This window comes from Schistocerca nitens, chromosome 8, assembly GCF_023898315.1.
Source record: "Schistocerca nitens isolate TAMUIC-IGC-003100 chromosome 8, iqSchNite1.1, whole genome shotgun sequence".
NCBI lineage: Eukaryota > Metazoa > Arthropoda > Insecta > Orthoptera > Acrididae > Schistocerca > Schistocerca nitens.
The window spans coordinates 396338980-396364339 of record NC_064621.1 but is presented as its reverse complement, the minus strand read 5'-3'; the positions used below and the strand labels follow the sequence as shown (position 1 = coordinate 396364339).

At 40.4% G+C, this 25360-nt stretch overlaps 1 protein-coding gene across 1 annotated transcript in view; it reads left to right on the top strand.

Moving 5' to 3' along the window:
- LOC126199584 (uncharacterized) overlaps positions 1-9881 on the top strand; it is a 168680-nt gene extending 158799 nt beyond the window's left edge. Inside the window, exons 5-6 of the mRNA XM_049936509.1 lie at positions 9495-9554; positions 9648-9881. Of these exons, the coding sequence (XP_049792466.1) occupies positions 9495-9554; positions 9648-9697 (110 nt within the window). The 3' untranslated portion in view covers positions 9698-9881. The remainder of the gene's footprint in view (positions 1-9494; positions 9555-9647) is intronic.
- Positions 9882-25360: the final 15479 nt, after the last annotated feature.

The window sequence follows — 25360 nt, the reverse complement described above, 5'->3', positions numbered from 1 at the left end:
AGTTCGGATAGTACAGAACAAACACCAAAGTGATGAAGGCGGATGTGTGTCTCTCGAATAACCAATTGTGTGAAGTGGTGGGAACCGTCAAGGAGTACAGGATGTTTTTGTTCCCTATTTAGGCTAGTGCACTGCAGTCGACCTCCTAGACGCATCAGTCCATCTTCTAGGAAAGGATTGTATCGTGCGATTTTTGACTCTCTTGGCAGTGGTAAGTTATTCCGAAGTGCATGTAATTCGTTGGGGAAGGAATCTCTCTGGCCCACTCGAATCCAATACATTTTGGCAGCTGATAATTCGGTGGCTGTAAGTTCTCCTGAAGATTTATTCTTCTGACGAATGTTGTGTAGGAAACGGAGAGTCCATGCTGTGATACGAATGAGCTTCCAGTATGAGCTGAATTTAAGTAAGTTCAAAAGGCTGGTTGGCGTAGATATCGACAAAACTTGGCTCTGTGTTTTCTTCCTCTTTTCTTCGGGAGGAAGTCGTACCATCGTTGGAGTATCGTTGTTTGGCCAGCATTCAGGGGGGCGTGTAAGCCAAGGCGGCCCATGCCACCAAATGTCCAAAGAATTCATTTGGTAGCCGAGGAGTCCACGTGAGAGGTGGTCAGCAGGATTGTCTGGTCCTGGGCAGTGTTTCCATTGCGTGGGAGTCGTGTGTGTTTGTACCTCAGTTACACGATTACAAACGAAGGTCTTCCATCTGTTAGGATCACAGCGAATCCAACTTAGTGTTATTGTAGAATCCGTCCACAGTATCGCACGGGCAATTTTAAAGTCTGTTGCGCGGCACAAGTAACACAATAGTCTGGTCCCAACTACTGCTGCTAAAAGTTCGAGTCGAGGCAATGTCACCTTCTTAATAGGAGCAAGTCTGTTCTTGCTACAGACTAAATGGGTTACGACGTCATCATCTAAGACAGTACGAATGTACAAAGCCGCTCCATATGCCTTTTCCGAGGCGTCACAGAATACGCGCAGCTGAGAGTCTCTTCCATGAGCTGTAGCTATCCATCTAGGGACACGTATATGTGACAATGAAGGTAAGCTAGATATCCAAGTGCGCCATCGTGCCACTAAGTCCCAGGGCATAAGTTCATCCCAGCCAATTCCTCGGCACCATGTGTCCTGGAATAGCAATTTCCCAACAAGAGAAACTGGGGAAAACAGTCCGAGTGGGTCATAGAATTTAGCCGTACATTGTAAAAGGAGTCGTTTGGTGGCTGGCTCTTCTGACGACCTTCTGATGATTTCGCTAGGATCGATACAGAAGTAGTCACCTGCGGTGTTCCAGTCTACACCTAAAACTTGAGTCTGGGTGTGGAGTTCTCGCCCTTCTGCCCTCCAGATAGTGTGGAGTTGTTCACAGTTGGTAGCCCATTTTGATAAGGGGAGACTGATCAATTTCATTAGGGTTACAAGTTCATAGTATATAGTTATCACCAAATTATCACGTTCTACTGAGATCACAAAATCGTCCATGTATGCAGTCTTGTTTATAAGTGGCGCTACGGTGGGAAATGCTGTCACACACTTGTCGGCAAGTTCTCTTAGTGTTGCAGAAAGTAAAAATGGGCTGCAGGTCAGGCCGAATGGGAGTCTGTTAAAACGGTATTCTGTTAGTTCGTCCGTCGTTTGAAGATTTCCTGTTTGATGCTGGCTAATCTTGAACCAGCAAAATCTGGTCAAGTCTTTGTCCTTTTCGTTCAAGGTTAATTGAAGGAAAGCTTGTGTGATGTCCGCGACGATAGCCGTAGAATATAATCTGAAACGCAGTAAAATTTCCAGAATCTCTGGTAATAGGTTCGGTCCTACTTCTAATACCTCATTCAGAGAAGGTGCATTGTTTTCGTGAGATGAGGCGTCAAAGACTATTCTCCACTTAGTGGTTCCGTATTTCTCCTTCCTCACTGCATGATGAGGGAGATAAAATAGCTCCTTTCCTGAGAGTGGGGTGGAAGCGACCTCTACTTGCCCCTTCGTAATGTAGTCTAGCATAAGATCGAAATACATTTGCTTAAATGTCTCTTGACGTTGAAATCTTTCCCTGAGGTGCTTGAATCGTTTTTCCGCGATAGGTCTGTTACTCGAAAGCACTTTATGTTGCATTTTGGGAAGTGTAACGACTGCTCGATGATCCCTTATAGAGAAAGATGCTCTAAACTCTTCAAGAAGTCTCGTATCCTTGTTGTTCACAGGTAGATCCTGATCGGCAGTAATCCCTATAGTTTCCAAGTCCCAAAAGCGTCTGAAATCATTGTCAGAGTGCAGAGGAAATCGGTCAGTCTGAGCAAAATTTACCACGGTTGCATGCACACAGGCTTGTGACTTGTTACCACTAAGTATCCAGCCAAACAGAGAAGGAACTAACACTAAGGTTTCAGAGATGCGTATGGGCGAATTGTGCTTCACTATCTTCCAATAAAAATCGCCTCCTACAAGAATCTCCACGGGAAGATCTTCTGTTGAATCGGTTTTCGGATCTGCTAGCGTAATCTTACGGGCATCTGGTAAACTCTTTATATGTTGTGGAACCGAAGGCTGGTGAGAAATAACGTGAGTACTTTCGAAGGCAGTAAGTGGCACTGAAGAATTCTGCCAAAGCCCCTTCATACTAAACTGAACAAGCCTGCGGTGGCGTGGGCGTGTAGGGTTTGATTCAAAGGAACAAACTGTTAGTTCTTGTCGGTCTACCGTTTGCAGTTTCAGATCATCAATCAGCGATTTTGCTATGAAGCTGGACTGACTACCTGCGTCCAGTAGACATCGCGTTGTCCTGCTCAATCCTGTAGGTCCTGAGACGCATAGTTGGGCTGTCTGAAGGTACGTGTATCCGTGGGGAGCGACAGATACCTTTCCAACGGAAGTAACGTTTGTCTGACCCGCAGGACCCCTAATATCCTTTCGTTCCTCACAAATGGACTTATGATGCAGTCTTTTACAGTTAACACACCGAGCCTTTTCTTTCTTTTTGCAATTTGACACTTTGTGGCCACGTTGAAGACAAAGAAAGCATCTGTTTGCTAGTTTCAATTTATCTATTCGATCATTAACGCGTACGATCTTCTTACAGTCTTGCGCCCAATGACCGTCAGATTCACAAAAGACGCAGAATGGTTCCTTTACGCTGGTATCCTTCGGAGTCGATCTTTTAGATTTCGCGTGTACGTGAAGTGTGGACGCCGTGGGAAGGTTACTAGAAGTGCTTGAAAATTCACCGCGTATCTTCTGCGTGGTAAGCGCCCCGTCGACTTCCTCGTTCAGAAACTCCATCAGTTGCAAAATGTCCCCTTCGGATATTCCCGTACGCTTGGCGTGAATTATCCAGCGGCGGCATATATCATCCGGAAAAGCGCGTAAAATTTTCGGCGCGAGGACTCGACCGTATCCGTTCACGTTTTCCCCAAGTGCCCGGAGAGCTTGAATACGTCGCTGGCATTCAATGAATGTTGAATTAAGTTCCTCTGTGGTGGACAGCTTAATTGGTTTTATGGCTTCGAGATAATCTAAGTGGGCTTGAATAATTCGATCCTTGTTGCCATAACGCGCTCGGAGAATGCTCTTCGTTTCTGCGTACGTCTCGGCCGTCACCGCAATACCGTCCACTAAATGCTTTGGTTCTCCTGAGAGACAGCCGCGAAGAAAAATGTGTTTATTGATTGTAGTTACCATCGGATCTTTGTCAACCGACTGCTCAAACTGCTCCCAGAATCGCGCCCGTGTCTCAATATCGCCTGAAAAAGGCTCAAGTTTGATCGGCGGAAGTTTTACTGAAGCTGTGGGAACACTCATTGTTACAGATTGTGCCGGCGGATTGTCGGGAATCTTTATGTCTGCTACCGATTTCGCAAACGGTTTCTCTATTTCGTGAGACAATCGGGAAATTGTGAGTTTCGCGGTGTCTATATAATCTTCGCATTTAGGAACATCTTCTTCGTATTCGCCATCGTCTAACAACTCGTGAATATCCTCATCTAATTTAACGAGGCGGTCCAGAACGCTTCCCAATCTGTCATTGTAATATTTATAATCCGCGATTGCCCGCATCTCGTGGTCGTGCGGTAGCGTTCTCGCTTCCCACGCCCGGGTTCCCGGGTTCGATTCCCGGCGGGGTCAGGGATTTTCTCTGCCTCGTGATGGCTGGGTGTTGTGTGCTGTCCTTAGGTTAGTTAGGTTTAAGTAGTTCTAAGTTCTAGGGGACTGATGACCATAGATGTTAAGTCCCATAGTGCTCAGAGCCATTTGAACCATAATCCGCGATTTCCGATGTGTCGGGCAACCTTGCAACCTCCGCCACGAGTCGCGTAATGTTTGCTTTTTCTCTCATACGTTTTCTCTTTAGAGAGTGTAATTGCGCTTCTGGTTTGTGGTCTGGCACGTCCATTCCGTCCGATTACTCGAAAGTTTAAAGCAGTGTCGGCTAGCGATCAGCTGGTCCTAGTAAGGCGTTATCTTTGGATCGCTAGTCGAAGTAGTTCAATTGATGGTCGCTAGATGGCAGCACTACTCATAAACAATCTACAGGCGTAGCGTAGGATCTGATAATTCGTTAAAGCGCTAATCGAACAGCTACAATAGCAGTACACAGCGGCAATAATGTAATCAGTTGCCTTTACAAATGGCACTACAAAACATGTTGCGTGATAATTCAATTGAACTTAGCTGTGTATGATGGTGGTTGTCGTCGAAGAGCTTGTTGCGTGGTGTAACAAATCGCTGCAGTAACCCCGTCGTAGTATTGCCGCGTGACGTGCGTCCAGAATTCGGTTCACTACGACAATCGTGGAATTGTCTCGGGCAAAGTCTATCCCGGGTTTCGGCACCAAATTCTTATGTCGTGAATCACAGTAGACCCGCGATTAGCAGTCTAACAACACTTTATTACATAGTCACAGAACATACAATATAACAAGTCAAAGATACATTGTCCTAAGAGAAAATAAACAGGCTCTCACTTGCGAGAAGTACATCACTCTGTGACAGAAGCAGTTGGAGGGGGGACAGATTTGACAATGGTGGTGCTGTTAAAGTGTCACTGCACAACTGGCTGCTTCGCAGTAGCATTCATTTTATGAAAATGGGATCAAGAAACTGCCTATTCACTAGGAAAAAATTGTTTCTCATTCATGAGACTGTACAGAACAATAAGTTCGTTTATATGAACTTTTCTGAAAATTAAATAAACTTATACAAAGAAATTCTGGTTTACATTTGATTTGCCCTTACGTGATGGACTGTTTTAGTTCTACTTTGAGTGCATAGCATTCAAAATGTTCAATACAGTGATATCTAAAATCTAGAGCCTCTGACCTAAGAGTGTTGTGAATAAAAATAGCAACACCTCCTTTTCTTAAGTTGGTTCCATTATAGTTAGATATAATTTTGCAACTTTTGAAGTTTATCAGCTCAGTTTCTGCAGCTTCTAGATGATGCTCTGTTAAGGAAAGTACATAAAAAACTTTTTCATCTAAATCTGAATAGCATCTTGAAATGAAAGCAGCAGCTCTTTCTTTTTGCTTAACAGACCCCTTGTAGACTGATGGAATATTTTCAAACAGTGGTGATTATCAGATTCTTTACTTCTACTTTGGTATCTGTCAGATTATTAACAGCTTGAACTCCATCTTTCTTCTATCATAAGAAATATCTGTGGTGAATGTTGGAAATTTTTGGGATGGGTAGATGCTGTCTTGATTCTATCTAATGCTGTTGCTGGTGATCTCTGTAATACGTTTTCTCCCTGCTATAATGAAATGCAAGCCATGGCATGTGTGATGATGCTGGTTTAGTGATATTGCATCAACCATTTCCATTTGTGACTGGCCTGACTTCTTCAGCACTCTGCTAAACACCTTGTTGACATGTTTCACCAAATCTTTCATCCATGGCTAAATGTTGGAAGAGTGAAACTATCCTCACTTCAGTGTTCTCTTTTCTCATCAGAGTTACAGACATCTTTCTCAACATTGTAGCTGCAGTTGTAGCCTGAACTATTCCAAGCACCACTTATCGTATGGTCTTGTTTAACAAGATGCATCCCCAAGGCTCCTGTATCCTTTGTAATATCACTTAGTTCACGATTTGGTTTAATTGTATCAGTGACTTGATCTCATCTGAGGATTCCTGTAACAATTGTGAAATGCTTCTACCAAATACAAAAACCTTTTTGATTATACTAATTGGGTTCTTGCCTTAGACTATTAACAAATTTATCACACTGCATCAATCACTGCATCAATCATTGTATCTTCTTGATGGTCCCTTTCAGTACTAAGTTATTTATGAATGGGTTTTTACAGTCAATTATTGTTTTTGGAGCAATTTATAAGATTATTGCTCTTTTTATCATAATTTATACAAGGTACTGTCCCAGTTGTTTCTGATATAGTGGATGATTTTCCTAGTTCTCTGTAAGTACAATTGTCACATTTTCATTTCAGGTTCTCTTCTGAAGTGATACACTGTCCACTGTCTTCCTGTACAGACTTTGGTCACCAAATTTAAAATAATTAAAATGCAGGAGCAAAGTTAAAAGTTTTATAAAATTCCATATCATGGATACATATCAGAGAGGAATGGAAAGAAATGGATATCAGCCAACATAGTTCTGGCACTTTTCATACTAAAAGATTTGGGCAGTATATCAAGGAACTGTGAAGTCTTCCATAAGGATGCATTCTCCTATCCCAGAGTGTATCGTATTGACAGTGATAAAAGCCAGTTGTGTAAGAGTAGATACATTGGCCAAACAGCCAGGAATTTTTATGTAAAGACCTGACCAATTTCAGGTCAGCTCTGACAATGCATTTGATTGACAACAAGCATCAGCTGCAGCACATTAGTGATAACTGTCTTACACACTGCAGAGAAAGATTGGATACTGAATGTTCTGGAAGACATTGGAATCTTAAGAAGTCTTCATTCTCATTGTCTTGATCCAATATGAATAAACAGATTTGTATCACAAAAATATTTTAGTTAATTATGACATTATCCAGTTAGATTAAGGTGTCCACATAATGTAATTTTTTTCCTGGGTTGTTTACACGTACACATTCTCTTCTCTCTTGATGTTCTGATGGTTCCATCCCCTTTCTGCTGTTACTTCCTGCTTTTCCACTATAAACAATTCATGACTCTCATGTCTGTTTCGTACAGTGCCTGCACTTGCGTTGTGTGCAGCTTCTGCACTCATGCCTAGTATTTACTATTATATATTTTTCCTGTTTGTGTTCCGGTCATGCAGCACAGGGGATCTGCTGTTCTGGAATTTTTGTAAGTAATTCCATGCAATATGTGATTTATCTCTCCCCCCTCCCCCCATTTTTATTGTTATTTTACATGTCTCATTATTTGGGTAACTTCTGGTGTCCAGGCATGATGTCTGTTTTTTTTTAATTGTTTTAGGTCCATTCCTTTGGTTCCATGACACCATCGGGGTAAAGATGACCTCAATAATTAAATGATTTTATTTGTAACTAAAGTTCTGCTCTCTCTATTATTTGGTATTTCAGACTTGAGGATCCCCTCCCTTTCACATGTAACAGAATATTTTTACTATTGCAGTTTCCGCCATATGATGGAATTGTAACTGTTCCAAAATTGGTCATGTACTCAATAAAAGATTATGGATTAAGCAACTGTCATGTAGTTTTCTTCATTTTTCAAAATCTTTCTAATAGCAGTAGTGCACCACAAGTTAAAAGTTAAAATATACCTATTAGATTTTGCTCAGTTGGCACTACACCCACCATTCAGAAAATCCTTTTTCTGAGGCGTACTCACTCTCTTTCTCACTCTCTCCCTTACACATTATGTTCTGTAAATCCCATAATAAAGGAGAGTTTCAGAGATGTGGAATGAGTCATGCTATGTGTTAACAGCTGTGAAGTATGCCAATAATGCTGTAAAGGATGCTGATAACAGTTACAGCTAGTGCCAATATAGTTTCCTGATAATTATGTGAATCTACTTTATATAAGTAATTGAATGTTAGGAGGAAAACAGCTACTATGGACAAAGCACCTGCTTCTCCTCCTGTACTACTCAGCTGCAGTTTTTATCTGATACTTGAAACAAAACATTTGTTTAACTTTGTGCAGACCACCATTAGCTGTCTATATACTGGTGAAGTGAGAGCCTATCTAATACAAGTACTAAAGTTAGCTGAATTTACATTCTTCAGCCCAATTATCCTGATAAATTCTAGGAATGGCTAATAAAATATCCTCGTACTTTTTTACAAATGTTTGGGGATTTTAAATTTCCTGCCTTTACCCACTGGCAACCTGTTATAGATTTTTGCTCCAGCATGTAAAACTCCATTCTGAACCTTAGAGAGCGATGAATAGTCTATACACATATCATTTATACCTCTAATATCATGGTTTTGAAATGCTAAATTCAGTCTTAGGTGGTAGATGGATTGGCGTGTGAGTATAAGAATCCCTAGATCCCTGAAGAGGCTTCTGCAAGATGTCTGGTTATATACACAATATTCTTGTTGCACACTTGTGTAGGAAAAGCACTTTTTCCACCTCAGATGAAATTCCCCAGAAGATTATGCCATCAGGCAGTAATGAGTGAAAGCATGTTAGGTATGATCGCAATACCAGCTGCAGTTCAACACAACGAGAGAGGTATCTGAGTGTAGAGCAGACAGAACTGAGCTTTACGGTTAACTTGTCCATATTGATGATGTCACATCAGTTTATTATCCACCTGGATGTCGAGGAACTTCACACATGGAGCCTCTTCTCATGTATGCCCATTGACCTCTACTTCTGGTTAGTTCTTTTGAGTTGTCTCAAGTTGCAAAGTATGTGGTTTTGTAAAATTAAGGGTTAAATGTTAGGTATGAATAAGCTGTAATATTTTTCCACTACTCTCTTGGCTGTTTTGGTATGAATGTCCTTTGTCAATGTACTTCTCACCAACAAACATTACAGTTTTTAAAGAATCTTCCAGTGTCCCAGGTGAATTGTGTATTTAGACCAAGAACAGGAGTGGGCCAAACACCAATCCTTGTTGCAAACCATATTTCATGTTTCTGAACTCTGAATGAAATCATATCCTATCATTTGCTAGTGTGACCCTCTGTTTTCTGTTGTTTACATAAGACGCCATCCATGCAAGGGAAGAACTTTAATGACATACCATTTTAGTTTCCCTAGCAGACCTTAATAATCTACAGAAAGGCCTGGCAAGATCATACAAAATGTCAACAGGGTATTTTTAACTGTTTAGTTCTACTGGAATGTAGTTCATGAGATCATGTATTGCCTTCTCAGTAGGTAAGTTTTGTTTGCGAGATCTATGGTATATTATGAGGTTCTAATAGTAACTGTATGGTTAAAATCTATTGTGAATTTATTGACACATACCTTTGTTCCGTTATGTCCTGAAGACAGTGTGTGGTATATTATTTTGTTATTATGCTGATTCAAAGTGTGGATAACCAAAAATTGAGTCAGTTCTCACTATTTATTGCAGAGTTGAAAAATAAGAATCAGAGGAACACTGGGAAACCACATCCTGCTATAAATCTTGCAGGTATGTAAGAACAGAAAAAAAAATTTTTAGCTGCTACAGAAATTCACATATTTGAATGTTGATTGATCAACTGTTAACTATTTTTTGTTTCAGAATTTTATCAGTTTGATGGGTATGTTAATCCCATCCCTTGGCAAACATAGACCACAAGTGATAATGTGATTGATGACAGTCAGATTCCAAATTAAGTGTATATTACTGTAATATCTTCCACAAAAAATTATTTGCATTAAAATACTATGTTGTTATGTCATTCCTCAATAATTCTAGTTTCATACATCACATATCAGAATATCAAAGTACGAAATTGTTCTGTTTCATTTAATAAGTTCGAAAATAATTTGTGATTATAAAAATGTAGTAGACATTTCACTCTTGCTTACATTTTGTGCACCTACTTCCTCATAAAAAATAAGAATATATGAAAAAGTATCACTAATATGATGTTTTTAATGAGGTAAATATCATTACAGGCTTTTTCTGACCTATCATAGATTTTATAATTTTGCTGTCTTAAAAAGGAGGGAAAAGTATCCGTTACTACCTGCACAAGAATAATTCTGCACTGCCTGGGAACAAAAGTGAAGGACCCAGAAGACATGTTGGATGTCAGTGCAAATTCATACCTAAACATGCCACAGTGTGTATATAGGTGATTAGAGTTGCAATTCTCTGTTATAGGTAGAACAGTCACTGGAGCACATTAGTGTTGTTCATAAATTTTTTTAGGTCTGGTATGGTATATAAGGGGAGCGACCAGTGTCAGATGTTGAGTGATCACTGTGAAGGACCTGGAGATGTTGTCTCACATGAGTATGCAGCAAACTGTTAGAGTTTGAAATGGGCCTCATAAGGGTCCTCAATTGGCTGGCTGGTGGAATCATCCAATCTCCAGGTTTTTGGGGCATTCAGATGTGACAGTGGCCTGATTCTGGAGTGCTGCAGAACATAAGGGAAGGCATACTTATACACTCCTGGAAATTGAAATAAGAACACCGTGAATTCATTGTCCCAGGAAGGGGAAACTTTATTGACACATTCCTGGGGTCAGATACATCACATGATCACACTGACAGAACCACAGGCACATAGACACAGGCAACAGAGCATGCACAATGTCGGCTCTAGTACAGTGTATATCCACCTTTCGCAGCAATGCAGGCTGCTATTCTCCCATGGAGACGATCGTAGAGATGCTGGATGTAGTCCTGTGGAACGGCTTGCCATGCCATTTCCACCTGGCGCCTCAGTTGGACCAGCGTTCGTGCTGGACGTGCAGACCGCGTGAGACGACGCTTCATCCAGTCCCAAACATGCTCAATGGGGGACAGATCCGGAGATCTTGCTGGCCAGGGTAGTTGACTTACACCTTCTAGAGCACGTTGGGTGGCACGGGATACATGCGGACGTGCATTGTCCTGTTGGAACAGCAAGTTCCCTTGCCGGTCTAGGAATGGTAGAACGATGGGTTCGATGACGGTTTGGATGTACCGTGCACTATTCAGTGTCCCCTCGACGATCACCAGTGGTGTACGGCCAGTGTAGGAGATCGCTCCCCACACCATGATGCCGGGTGTTGGCCCTGTGTGCCTCGGTCGTATGCAGTCCTGATTGTGGCGCTCACCTGCACGGCGCCAAACACGCATACGACCATCATTGGCACCAAGGCAGAAGCGACTCTCATCGCTGAAGACGACACGTCTCCATTCGTCCCTCCATTCACGCCTGTCGCGACACCACTGGAGGCGGGCTGCACGATATTGGGGCGTGAGCGGAAGACGGCCTAACGGTGTGCGGGACCGTAGCCCAGCTTCATGGAGACGGTTGCGAATGGTCCTCGCCGATACCCCAGGAGCAACAGTGTCCCGAATTTGCTGGGAAGTGGCGGTGCGGTCCCCTACGGCACTGCGTAGGATCCTACGGTCTTGGCGTGCATCCGTGCGTCGCTGCGGTCCGGTCCCAGGTCGACGGGCACGTGCACCTTCCGCCGACCACTGGCGACAACATCAACATCGATGTACTGTGGAGACCTCACGCCCCACGTGTTGAGCAATTCGGCGGTACATCCACCCGGCCTCCCGCATGCCCACTATACGCCCTCGCTCAAAGTTGCTTTGGTTGAGATGGTGGGTTGTAGTAGTGACTGTATGTTGTGGTAAGCAATGACCGGTTGTGATCGATCTGAGGACAAGGTGCATGTGACATTTTCAGCTGTAGTAGGACCCATCTTGGTGATCAACTTCTGGACAAAAAGGTCATCAATTGGAATGGTAAGTGGGAAGTATCTGCTTTGCTCTCCTTGCATCTCAAGATTACCGTAGTTATTTCAGCATTACTACCTGATTTTGGCGAGGAAAGTTGCCTGATACAACTGCTGTACAGGATGACTGAGAATCAATTTCCGCTCTATCAGTGTGCAATGTTGTGAAAAGATTTATGTAGATTCTGTCCACATGCATTTATTTTGTTAATATTATTAGTAGTTCCAATCTGTATCCCATCTAGTGTTAATGCACTCTGCAGAAAATAAACACCCTGTGCCTGTTTGCACACTGTGTTGCCAGTGATGCATAAAGGGGGCTGTGGAAGAGGTGGTATAACTTTGTAGAATGTCCTGTAGTTGGTTCTTGTGATGTAGTGGGATATAGAGGTGAGGACTTACCTGCTGGTTCTCCACTAAGGACTTACCTGCTGGTTCTCCACTTTACAGACCTATGAGAAGGGAAGTGTATGACCACAATGCTGCAACCTGCCTTCTCTCAAACAACTGCCTTCCACCCACCACCCTGTCACATCTACAGAACACAATTTATGCTTTAAAAGATTTCTACTGTACTTAGTAATGATACATTTAATTAATGTTCTTTACCCACTTTATCAACACAAGCATGAATTTTATACCATTAAAACACAATTATTATGAGGGTATGCTGAAAAGCAATATATATCTATATTTTTATGTGAAGCTCTTAAATAAAAAAAAATTGTTAATATTCTACAGTTTTATTCTTCATGTCTACTTATTTTATTCTCAACATAATCACCCTAGTGATGAACACATTTCCCCCCAATGAGAGATCAGTTTGTTGATGCTATCATTGTAGAATGTTTGACTTTGTTAACAGAGTTGCAACCTCATCTCTGCTTGCATTGATTCATCATTATAAAAGGGAAGTCCTTGAAAGTGTTCTTTAAGTTGTGGAAACAGGTGAAAATTGGATGGGACCAAGTTGGAACTGTATGGAGGACGATCGATGACAGTGAACCCATTGTGTAAGATTGTAGCAGGCATTGCAGCACTCTTATGTGGTCTGGCATTATCATACTGAGGGAGAGGGTGCTCCATGTGTGGGTGAACACAAGAATTTCATGCTTTCAGTTTTCTGTGGGTCTCACAGTACTTTTCACAGTTTATGGTGGTGCCTTTAGGCATGATTTCCAAATGCACCACACCTTGAACACCCCAGGGCACCATGAACATGACTTGCCTGCTGATGCCATGGTCTTGAACTGTCCTGGCATTGCTGATTCTCTGTGCCAGAACTCCATTGGTGCTCTCTTGTTTTTGGGGTCAAAATAGTGAGCACAGACAACCCAGCATCACACATTACCATATGCAGCTTCCATTCTTCTATGGATTTTAATTGGAGGTACTTTTTCTGTGGTTATAAGCTCAATTACAGCACAATGTTCCTCATGTGCTGACATAATTTACACGCTTCTGTATTAAACATTGCGATTCAGAGCCCTCTGGTGGCAGAGGGCTGCAACTTGCATCAGCGAAGGGAGAAAGACAGTCAAGTAATATGCATGACATGTAATACCTCAGCTGATATTAAGAACTGAATAAAAAATTTGGAGGCATTACTTTTGAGCATGCCCTCATAATAATATGTTATTTTCGATCCTCTGTTCACCCAGACACTATGAAACCTACAGAAATAATAAATAGGACCATTTTTGTAGGAAATTTAATGTAGTTTAATTTTGTATTGGGAAAATTTTCACTAGAAACTATGGTTTTTGAGTTATTCAAGGAAAACATAAAAAACAATGTCTTTAAATGCCTTCTCACCCCCACACTCACACCCCACTGGTCAGGACTTTTAGTATGTTGTTTGTGCCATTGCCACCCACTATTGTACAGCAATTTGCGACTGCACAAATTGTTTCCCTCATTTGATCTTGTTTGGTATTTGATTGTGATAAAAGCCGCTGCCAGACAGGTGTAGGCAGCAGCTGGAGTGCTGCTGTGTACACTACGTCATTGTCTAATCTCTGTTCTAACTTAATCTAGGAGGCAACCCACACACTATACCACTCTTATCTGCAGTGGGAAAATGTAATCTTCTACAGCAGTGGTCGCCAAATTTATAAAGCTTCTGAGCTACTCTAATGTTTTTAAATCCTACTGTGTGCTACCAAAAGCAAATGTGACAGAAATAACAACTTTAAAAAAAATCTTACATTTGTGTATCATCTACGGACTTACATTCCTAGTATATATGAAATGAATTCCAATTAAACTACATACATATAAGAAATAGAAATTGGAAGGAACGTAAGAAAGAAACTGAAATCTAACTAGATACTAAATTATAAATGTAAGAACAGAATTTCTTATCAGGCTTATTAATTTTAGTGAGAAAGATGATACTGTGATAAACCTTTTGCATTTCCTTTATGTTTTCATCTTCTTTAAAGGCAAAGAGAGAAGATGAAGCGGTAGCCGATCATAGAGCCTATGCCTACTGTCATGTATTTTTGACTTTCAGTTGTTACAAAACAGAGGATTTTTTCTTGCACGGGTAGGAGGAATGGGTCGCTATGAATAAGTGAGGAGTATGTATTTCTTATGTGCACCGTTTGGAAAAATACAGTATCGTTTTATTAACAGAAAGGTCGTGTGAGTTGTTATTTCAAATAGTACGATAATTACAAGAACTGAAGCCCACCTGTGTACTTTGGAAAATGACAAAGATCCGATAAGCTTAATGAGAACACGGTCAAGACTTCAAAGGTGCGCACGGTGACCAAATGTAGCATTATAAAGAATGGTAAGCACAAATCTACAGCGGAGAAAGAAACTACTTCGCCCTGCAAAATAATATGAACTAATACGAACTTATTTCCAGGCATAGCTCAGCTTATTGTGCTTGTCATTCATGCCGAAAAATTAATCTCATTAATTCAATACATTTTAAAAAGCCACGCATTTCAACATTTTATTATCATCTATTCCATTATTTTAATATATTATAATACTCTTATTGTCATCAACAAGTTTTTTAATGTTAGGAGAGTAGTTAGTGGCTATCGTTTGAATAAGTTGTTGTCCAAGAGTTCACCAGTCAGTCTCTTTCTGTGCTTGGTTTTTAAAAATTTAACACGTACTGGAAAAAGAAACTCCACACAGATATATTGAGATGAATGCTGCCTTCAGTTTGAGAACAACCTGGACCAAAATAAGACTATTTTTCTTTATCAACCAGAGGCAAAATATTTTCAGACCTGGAAGAGAGTGATTTCAAGGATAAATAATTTTGAAAATCAATCAGTTTCAGCTCCATTGCAGCCTTCTTTTCTTGAAAATTACAATGCTCCATGACACAAGTACAGAGCTCTTCAGTTTCAGTTTCTATAAAAGGGATCTGGCAAACTGTGCAACAACTGAAATGCTTTTGATACCGTGGAAGTGTTTGTTGAACTAGCTTCCCAAATCAGAAAGAATTTACACTTATTGTTTGCAGATGTAAGGAGAGAATGAAGAGCCTTTTGCTCGCCAACCTTTTTTCAAACAGACAAGTATTTGTATTCACCTTGGATGAGATTTTTTTCTGCAGTTCCAAGTTTTTTTAGAACGAAGCAACATCTGAAATTGTTCTCCCAATATCTTTATCCTTATCTGGACATTGCAAATTAATGCAGTGATGGGATGTTTTAACGGAATGAAACTAAGGTGGCAGTACTGTCATGTCCTAACACAGGACAGAAGGAAGACAAGCAGTTACAGTCGGCAATTTCCGAGTGTTTGGGAGAAAATGGAGAAAGATAAACTTTCAGTGAAAACAGGTTGATTGTTTGCAGTAGCTCCAAGCACTGTCACAAGGCACCTATGGCGGCGTGGATTTTAAAACTCAGCCTTTGAGATGAGTGCTAATAGAAGCAGTAAACACTAGCTGCATTTTAGGTACGAACTTGAGAGCAGGACTCCAAGTGAGAGAAACACACTTGTCGGAGCCTACCAAAGGCTAGCAATGAGTGACATGGTGTTGGCATCCCAATGATCTGACTGAAAACTCTGTCTGAATACAAAAACATAAGTTTTTAAAGGGTTGTGGCAGGTCACTATTTCTCCTTTCCTATAGTCAGTCCATCATTCCACTGGCACTTTACAGTTTTCAGCCAATTAGATGAGTGGCTCTGCACCTCCAGGGCCAACCACAATGAGAGTCCTCCCCTTCTCTTACTGGGTAGGTGGGCTTAAAAACTTCCATGTTTGGTACCAACAGCGTTCAGCTGAAAGCTAAGTGTCACTGCTCTTCCTCTTACGGCCAGCAACAACAATGTTTTACATCACTGGGCCCTGTTCAGAGGCCTTTCATGAGTGGAACCACTGATGTAGCACTCTGACCAGTGTAAACCCACTGACATTATGGTTCTCAGGGGCTAGTATCAAGCTGGCAGCATCTGCTAAAACCTGCCTTTTAGAGACTATTTTGTACTGTGATGCCTTACAACAGTGTCCAAGTGGTGAGTGGAGTTACCAGTTAATTCTCTGAAGTGCTACTTCTCCCCTAGGGCAGCTGCCCAGAGCGTCTGCAATTAGCAGGGCTCTAGCATGACTGTTGACCTCTGGTAACCTAAACGCTATCACTTTTGCCTGTTCTACGCACTGTGTCTCTGATTTCCGATATTGGAATGCACTCGATGGCTTCCAGTAGCTTTAAGATTAAGAATGTGCAAGTCATTACATCGTCAATATGTGACAGAATGCATACTATTTAAAATCGGCTTAACACTTGCTTGACAGCACATCACAAGAACAGTAATGTGGCAACATAATAGAAAATTATCATTAACTTTTATTAATAGTCAAGATATAAAATTGTACTTTTGATGTATGGCACTTGATGTCCTATACATAATGCAGAGAAATATAAATCACTTTTCTGTATCTCGGCAGATGATATTGTCATTATGACTGGAAGTACCACGCAGACAGTTGTAGCAGACTGTTTTATTACTCTGTAAATGGTGACTACTAATTCAGAAACGTATCCTCTGAACGGAACTTGTGAAAATGTGCTCCGTAGTGCAACTGCAGGAAATGCTGGCACTGAAGGGAAAGCTGAACTGCAGGAACTGCTGGTCAGCAGGTACTGGGAGAAAGTTGGCAGCGCGTCTTCTTTTGTAATTGGTGGCAGAGTTAGACTGAAGCAGTGTGTCCGTGTTGAAAGTACTCTCTCTGGCAGCTAGCAAACACTATCGGTGGACAAATACGATATGCTGATGGATGTGATATGGAAGCAGAGTGTAGGCAAGCGTTATCTTGGGGTGACTGCTCGGAACTGAGAAGGCACCAGGTGAGTGATTTGCCTGTGCGGAGGCAGCCTCTGTGGTATTGCTGTGTGGCTCTTGCCACATACTCAGCAAGCAGGAAGCAACTCTTTAAACTGCTGTAAAGCTCTGCCTCTACTAAGCCAACGAACTTCCATATGCAGCAACAGATCTCCATACTGGCAATCTAGTTCATCAGTCAGTGCTCTGAACAAAAGTTTCTGAACTTCTGTTATGCCTATTTTCATTATATTGTTCATACTTAAAAACTTTCCACTGAGTGACTGCTGGTGTAGTCACACAACAGTAAGCCAGGAATTTCGGAAAGCTGTTGTCTTTACGACACAAGTCTATATGAATCCCTTCTCTCCACCTATTGTGACAGGAGCTCCAACAATTCCTAAGCCAACCAATTTCTTCACATGTATATTTTGATTGATAAGATCTTATCTGATTGATAAGATCTTGTCTGCTCGATTGATAAGATCTTGTCTGCTCAAAATGTGCCATGTCATGTAATGTATCTTGTTAGTGGTATAGTCTTTAGCAGCTTCTCTCCTATTTTGAAATTATCAAAAGCCATTCTTGCAAAAATGGTCAACTGAGCTCTATCAGCTATACCAGTCGATTCGCCATGTTGTAGAGAAAATAGCTGCAGCGATCGAAGTCCATTTTAAATTGTTAAGTAACGTCAGAACTCATAGCATCAACCTTTTTTATTGTGCTATTTGCTGAAAGTTGTACAGCTTTGATAGCGGACATTATCTCAATTTTATTTTCGAAATTATCAAATAATGAATCTGAGCTTCTAAAAATGCAGCTTTGATTAGAGCACCGTCTTCGTGGGGCTTCTTATTCTCTGCATTAATTTTTGAAATCCGGAATGAAGCCTCAGTTGCTGCTTTGTAACTGGTTAATGGTTTTAAAGAAGTTGACTGTTGCGCGTTAAATTTGGCCTTTAGCTGCATTACCTTTTCTTTACTTAGAGCAGAATCCGCTGGGAAATCCTTTTCAGTCCCCCCACCTTGCGAAAGAAGTAATCGGTTTCCCCATTCCGCTTGAAAGTGGTCAAGTTTTTTGCTTGTTGCCTGAATACGGCATCATTATGGAAAAGCTTTGCGTAACTCAAATTATCCACGTTAACAAATATCTGATACACAGGAAAAATAGAACGTGCAAAAACTGATGCGTACCCAATCAACTATGAGTGTGAGAATGTAGTATTGTTGAGTGACAGTGGTAGTCGCAGAGGAGAAATAGGCAGTCATTGTGAGCGCGGTAGGTGCTCAGGGAGCAATCCAAGGGAGCCAACCTGACGTCACCGCAGATCTACCGAAAATGACCTCGCAAACTATAACTGCTCGCGATCGACAGTTTGGCTTTCACTATTCTACAGAGACCGCAGCGGGTAAGTGTGAGAAATGTCGAAAGAAACCCAGAGATTAACTGATTTTGTGCGTGAAAATGTATTTTTATACGATACAAACATTATCAAATTCAAAAATGTGTCGAAAAAGACGGCAACGTCCAAGGAAATGGGTCTCAATCAAATAGGTATTAATTTACCCCACACACTTACAAGTTAATGCATAATTTAATAATATACTTGGTGAGCTGCCTAAGACGGTATAACGTTACCGCCCGTAATTACGTGAAATTTGTTTTATCTTTTGTATCGGATATTCAAAGAGCATGAAATGTTGCAAAAAAATTTTCTAAAAATTTTATCTTTCGTGGTAAAGCAAAAGTGGGGCCTGATGTTCTTTTATTCAGTCGCAATTAATTTTGTAGACGTCAAGAATGATAATAATACTGTTAACTTTTATTTACTATTGAACTGAAAAATAGCTACGCCTGCAATTAACTTCGAAACAATTCGTTAGACATTTTGGTGACCGCGAAAAGAAATACTTTCATAATAACTGCACTCAGAAAAATGATCGGACTTCGAGAAAAATAAACGACTGCAGGTTCTAATGAATACAAAATGCAAATAGTAATTACACATAAAATGGCTTTTGAAATAACCAAAAGAAAAGCTTCCAATTTAATTTCCTCAATTTTAATGAATTAAATATGTTTTTTCCATTTATCTAAAATGAAGGAGGATCTTCAAATAATATAGTCGTAACACGCAGTTTGTTTGTTACGCTTTAATAACACGTATTAAAAAAATAAATGAAACTCACTTTTATCAGTACAGCTCAGCGACAAAGTTCTAATTCCATCCAAGATATAATTACAAGAAAGCAGGAGGACAAGAGAGCTTTTCACGCTCATGCATGTTCATTTATAATATTCTAAAAGTGTTATAATTGCGCAGTTTTTATCTCAGTTCTAGTTACAAGGTTCATGCATCGCTGCATTGCATAGATGTTGGAACCAATACAATTAAACATTGTTTCACTTAAACATACTACAAAAGGGGTCCTGAAAAATCATGCACACCAAGTGTAAAGATATTAACAAAAAGAAACGAACTATTGTTTGAACTAAATATCCACATAATTTTGTACTCATGTAGTAAAAATGTTCACGTTACAGATTAAATAAAACGGAAACCTACTGATGATGGCACAGCGGTGCTGAAACATGTTTGGGTACTTGAAAAAACGGTGTTTTGCATAACTGGTGGCCCTCACATCCTACAATTTTAACTGCAAACACGGGAAACACAAGGAGCTACAAATCCAAATGATGAATACTACACCCTGTTATTTAGTAATTATTTCTCTTTACATGAGGAAAAATTCGTTGAGTCTGGTTGTGATGCTAGTCTGAATCATATAGATATTAATTTTTCCCGTGACCATTAACAAGTGGAGACTTAAAAATCATCTGGCATGCATGAATCTCAACGTCACATCCGTAAGATGGATTTTAGGTGTTGTTAATACCTTTTAAGTGAAATACCAGTGGTATATACACTGTACATGACAACCCTTATCAAGAACGGAAACACATATTGCATTTCCTCCCTGCCGATGTACCGAGCGAGGTGGCGCAGTGGTTAGCACACTGGACTCGCATTCGGGAGGACGACGGTTCAATCCCGCGTCCGGCCATCCTGATTTAGGTTTTCCGTGATTTCCCTAAATCGCTCCAGGGATGGTCCCTTTGAAAGGGCACGGCCGAATTCCTTCCTAACCGATGAGACCGATGGCTTCGTAGTTTGGTCTCTTCCTCCAAAAACAACAACAACCCAACCCTGCCGACTGTGTAATACAACATGCCGTTTGCGAAACAGTTTTTATTGTGACAAACTGCCTGTTGGCATCTGTCTCAGATTCTTCGGCCGACTCTCAAGAGTGTGATGAGATCGGCTCATACGTATGATAAGTGAATTAGTCTGCAGTGGGGATAGAACTCAAATGTGTTCAAAGCAGTTCTAAGTCGTTTAGAGAGGTATTTTGAGAAGATTATCGGCTTGTGTAGGAAATGATTATTTCGCCAATTTTTGGTGGAGTGTAGACTCACCAGGTATAGGAAAAGCTCCGATTCATTGAAGTGTGAGATTAGTTTCTCCTAGTTGTGATTAATGGTGCGTTGAACTGCTTAATAGCCACTTAATGGTAGGCGAACAGTATTCCCATATTTTGGTGAGGTTTTCCGTTGGATAGTGTATATGTAGAGACGGTTCACGCGAAGTCGTTTGGTTGTTTTGTGGTTGGGGAGTGAAGCACGCACACATATTGCATTTCCTCCTTGCTGACGTGTTTTCGCTGGCTCTTTACTATTTGCTTTGTTTTATTATTACTCGCGTAACGACTAATATAAGAGATAAAATATGTTGCAACGAAAAGAGCCCCGAAATACCTTTTAGTGATGCTGTGCTGTGACTTTCTTTGGATCATTAATTTTCAACAAAACAAAATAGATTTTGTTCTTATTGTTCTGGATCTGGCTTTCTATTAAAGGAACATTTTTTTTCGTTACTGTAACTCGTCGTAAAGTTCAACATATCTTCCTTACTTTATAGTTATTGAAAAGGTTAATGAAAATTACTTCGTTATCAATACTGATGTTACAGTACGCAATGATTGTTCAACATCAAAATTTTGCAGTGGATTTTTGTTAACAGTAAAACACCAATAAGTACCACGACTAACACGAGAACATGAGACTATTGTCATAGAAAAAGATGTTTTTATTATAAGGTTGGCCAGACCAGAACCACGCACTGCAAGATTTCTTTTATGTTATGAAGGTAAATTATCTTTTTGCACTGTAAATAATATATTATCAGCAGCCCGCGTCAACCTGTAAAACACATCATAAAATCTGCTGCTCTGCTCTGCAATTCCGGAAGCTGAAAGAAATAATTTTACTTCACTATTACCTGCCCGCTTCTTTGCGGTATGATTGATTTCATTTAATGCAGTTTGAATGCGCCGCGGCAGCGGCTCGTTCGTTCGTAGCGCAGCTCTTTTCGCTTGCTCTTATATTATATGCTTTGTTTTACTATTACTCGCGTAACAACTCATATATTAAATGAAATATGTTACTACGAAAAGAGCCCCGAAATACCTTTTAGTGATGCTGTGCCGTGACCTTCTTGGGATAATTAATTTTCAACAAAAAAAATATTATGTTCTTATTCTTCTGGATCTGGCTTTCTATTAAAGGAAAATTTTTTCGTTACTGTAACTCACTATAAAGTTCAACATATCTTCCCTACTTTATAGTTATTGAAAAGGTTACTGAAAATTACATTGTTATGAATACTGATGTTACAGTTCGTAATGATTGTTCAACATCAAAATTTTGCAGTGGATTTTTGTTAACAGTAAAACACCAATAAGTACCACGACTAACACGAGAACATGAGACTATTGTCATAGAAAAAGATGTTTTTATTATAAGGTTGGCCAGACCAGAACCACGCACTGCAAGATTTCTTTTATGTTATGAAGGTAAATTATCTTTTTGCACTGTAAATAATATATTATCAGCAGCCCGCGTCAACCTGTAAAACACATCATAAAATCTGCTGCTCTGCTCTGCAATTCCGGAAGCTGAAAGAAATAATTTTACTTCACTATTACCTGCCCGCTTCTTTGCGGTATGATTGATTTCATTGAATGCAGTTTGAATGCGCCGCGGCAGCGGCTCGTTCGTTCGTAGCGCAGCTTTGCACCACGAATAATATTTAAATAACTGAAAAGTCTTAAAGGGATGGGATAATATGCCAGGCAAGCTTATTACAAATCATGATGCAAGGTTTCACTAAGCAACTCTATTCAAAACATTTAAATATATTAATTATTACACACCTTTACAATGAGTACGTAATGGCGCCCCTCTCTCAATCTTGACAAAAGAATGCTACGCTAGCGTACACTATCACGTCACAGGCTATCCTTCTCACGTAACTCCAAGAAGACGACAGAGAAATTAATGTTCGTTCTGTATTATTTATACTAGTCACATATTCTCATCTTTGTTTGATATTTATCGTCTGTGGCGGTTTCAGTACTCGCCGACACAGATATTATCTAAAATAAATAAAAAACAGTACATAATTTTATACAAGAACAAAACATGACACACGATGTTTTTTCTTTATTACATAATATATCTTTTGCTAAGAGACGTTACAATGCCCCCTGGCAGCAATTGACTAACGTTAAGAATGTTCGGGCAATATGCTGCCACTAACGTCCGTTTTGTCATTGTTTGTCACCTTATTTGGAATATTCACTATTCACTTGCTTGCTATTTTGCACTATAGTTTTAATCACACTCTTTATGGTTTTCTCACACTTTGCAAGGTGACCGTAAACCTAGTCCCAGGGTCATTACAGTTTTCTGGCTCCCCCATTCGGGCTACGTGCGGTCAGAAAACCTGGGAAAACTGCGCCGGAGCCATGGTCATCTCGCCTGGTTTGACTTAAAACACAGTTTGATTGTTCATCAAAAACGGTTGGAATTTATCCAATGTTCACAGATAACAAAGGTTATTTATAACAAAATGTTAAACCTTTAGTCTCCTTGTTAAAAATGTACCTTCAACACTCTTTCACATTCGTGATAATATTTGTGTTCTGTGTCACACTGAAGATCAATAATTAAACAGTTTTACAGTAGTGTAATGGATTGTCTCTACACTTACTCACGACAAATGTTCTACCATGGTATGTCACTCGTGTCAGTTTGCTTCACCAATGTGACGAAAACATATAACATATATCACCGAACAAATGAATATTTTGAGTCTATACACAGTAAACTAAAGAAAAAAATGTTTGTTACGTAATTTCGTGTCCAATAAATCATTTTCATATTAGTACATTAACAGCGTAGTTGGTAATGTTGGGTTGAATGTCAACAATGTCGTACGGAGCGGGCGGCGCGAAGCAATTGTTGCGTAGCGTCGTCTGGAACGCGGCGTGCCAACGACCGCTGGGGTCGACGACCTGCACGCCGTAACAGCGACGGAGTGTTGGGGTGGCGCCCGTGCAGTCGCGAACCGCGCCGAACCATTCACAAATGTCGTCGTGTTGCAGTTGTTTCCCGCGACCGGCTGGCTGGCGGCACGACACCCGTCTCTGCTTCTCCGCATGGCTCCCCGTCACAACGCATGAAACAAATATTCCACAACGGTGTACTGTCTTTAAGGATACAGATTATTCGCTGTGGAAGAAAATGCAACTTGGTTAAAAGCGTTTATTGTTCAGTAAGCCGTCGTTTCGCTGGTATGCACAGGATGTTTTGGCGTGATAACGGGTTTCTTGTGGCTTCACAAGTGAATCGCATTGTGACACTGGTATTTAGGGTTCGTCACGTTGTACTACACACTTTCATTTGTTCTCACGGTCGATACGCTGCCAGAGCGTCTGTCAACACGCGAAAATGTTTCGGTTCACACACACTAAATGTTTCCGTCGAGCGATGTTTGTTTGAATCGACTCCGCACGGATCACTAACTACCGTTTTTACACACAGTATATTGTTCGTTGAGCACTGCACTATGACAGTTAGTCACTCAACACTTGACTTATATGGTTCAAATGGCTCTGAGCACTATGGGACTCAACTGCTGTGGTCATCAGTCCCCTAGAACTTAGAACTACTTAAACCTAACTAACCTAAGGACATCACACACATCCATGCCCGTGGCAGGATTCGAACCTGCGACCGTAGCAGTCGCACGGTTCCGGACTGCGCGCCTAGAACCGCGACTTGACTTATACCGACGTATATATTGGTGCAGATACAACAGTCATTTTCTGTCCCTACTACACACAATATTCCGTCCTTTCCTAGATTGTTTATGCACACAATTTATTTTTAATGCATATCAACTGTTCTTAGCATAATCACTCTCATCTACATTGAGTCCATTGTGTTTACCATGTCATTACACACTTTTAGTATTATTACTAGGCATATATGGCTTTTTTTTTGTAATTAGAAAGTAAATTTAAAAGTGTGTGATTTTTTTTGTACATAGTTTTCTTTTCCTATTTCGGTGTAGCTTGCCAGGTTATCACCCATCTAGCAAACAGATTTTACCATGTGCATGACAGCTGGACTTGGGCATATTGCTCAATAAATACTTCATGTAGTATTAGTATTTTTTTTTAACGATCTGTCCTACAGGACTACAGTGTAGTTTCCGCGTTGATTGACTTGATTCGCGTACCGCGTAATTAATATTCACGGACATGTACCAAGTACACAGGCTTCAATTGAAGCATCGATACATACAAAGCGTAGGTTACACGGAACGGGTTTGTCTTTGATTGAATTCTGCTCCAGTGTCGTTCTCAGATCACTATTGGCAGTAACGTTACATCACATAATTGTTTCGTACTACAAAGTCAATTTTTGTGCAGTAGAGACTCTCTCTCAGGGTTCCTTAATTCTAACACAATTACACCTGTTACATTACTATATGAGATGTCATCATTAATTGTACTTACTTACTACAAATGAAAAATGATTCAAGAAATTAATCATTATTTTATCAACAAAAAGATTGTTCATTGCTTGATGAGCATATAGTATTTTACTGAAACTAATTGTCTGTAAACAAAGTCTTCAATTTGCATGCTATTGCTCAGTTTACTGATTCTACTTTCATGCTATGCTTGCTTATTTATGTTTTACTTCCTCAAAATTTTAAATACACACAAATTCTTTCTTAAAGCTCACATACTTATACTCTAAAACACAATTGAAATCGTCTTACTACTACTATTTACATCTGACAGGTCATTGAATAAATAATTTTACCATCCCAC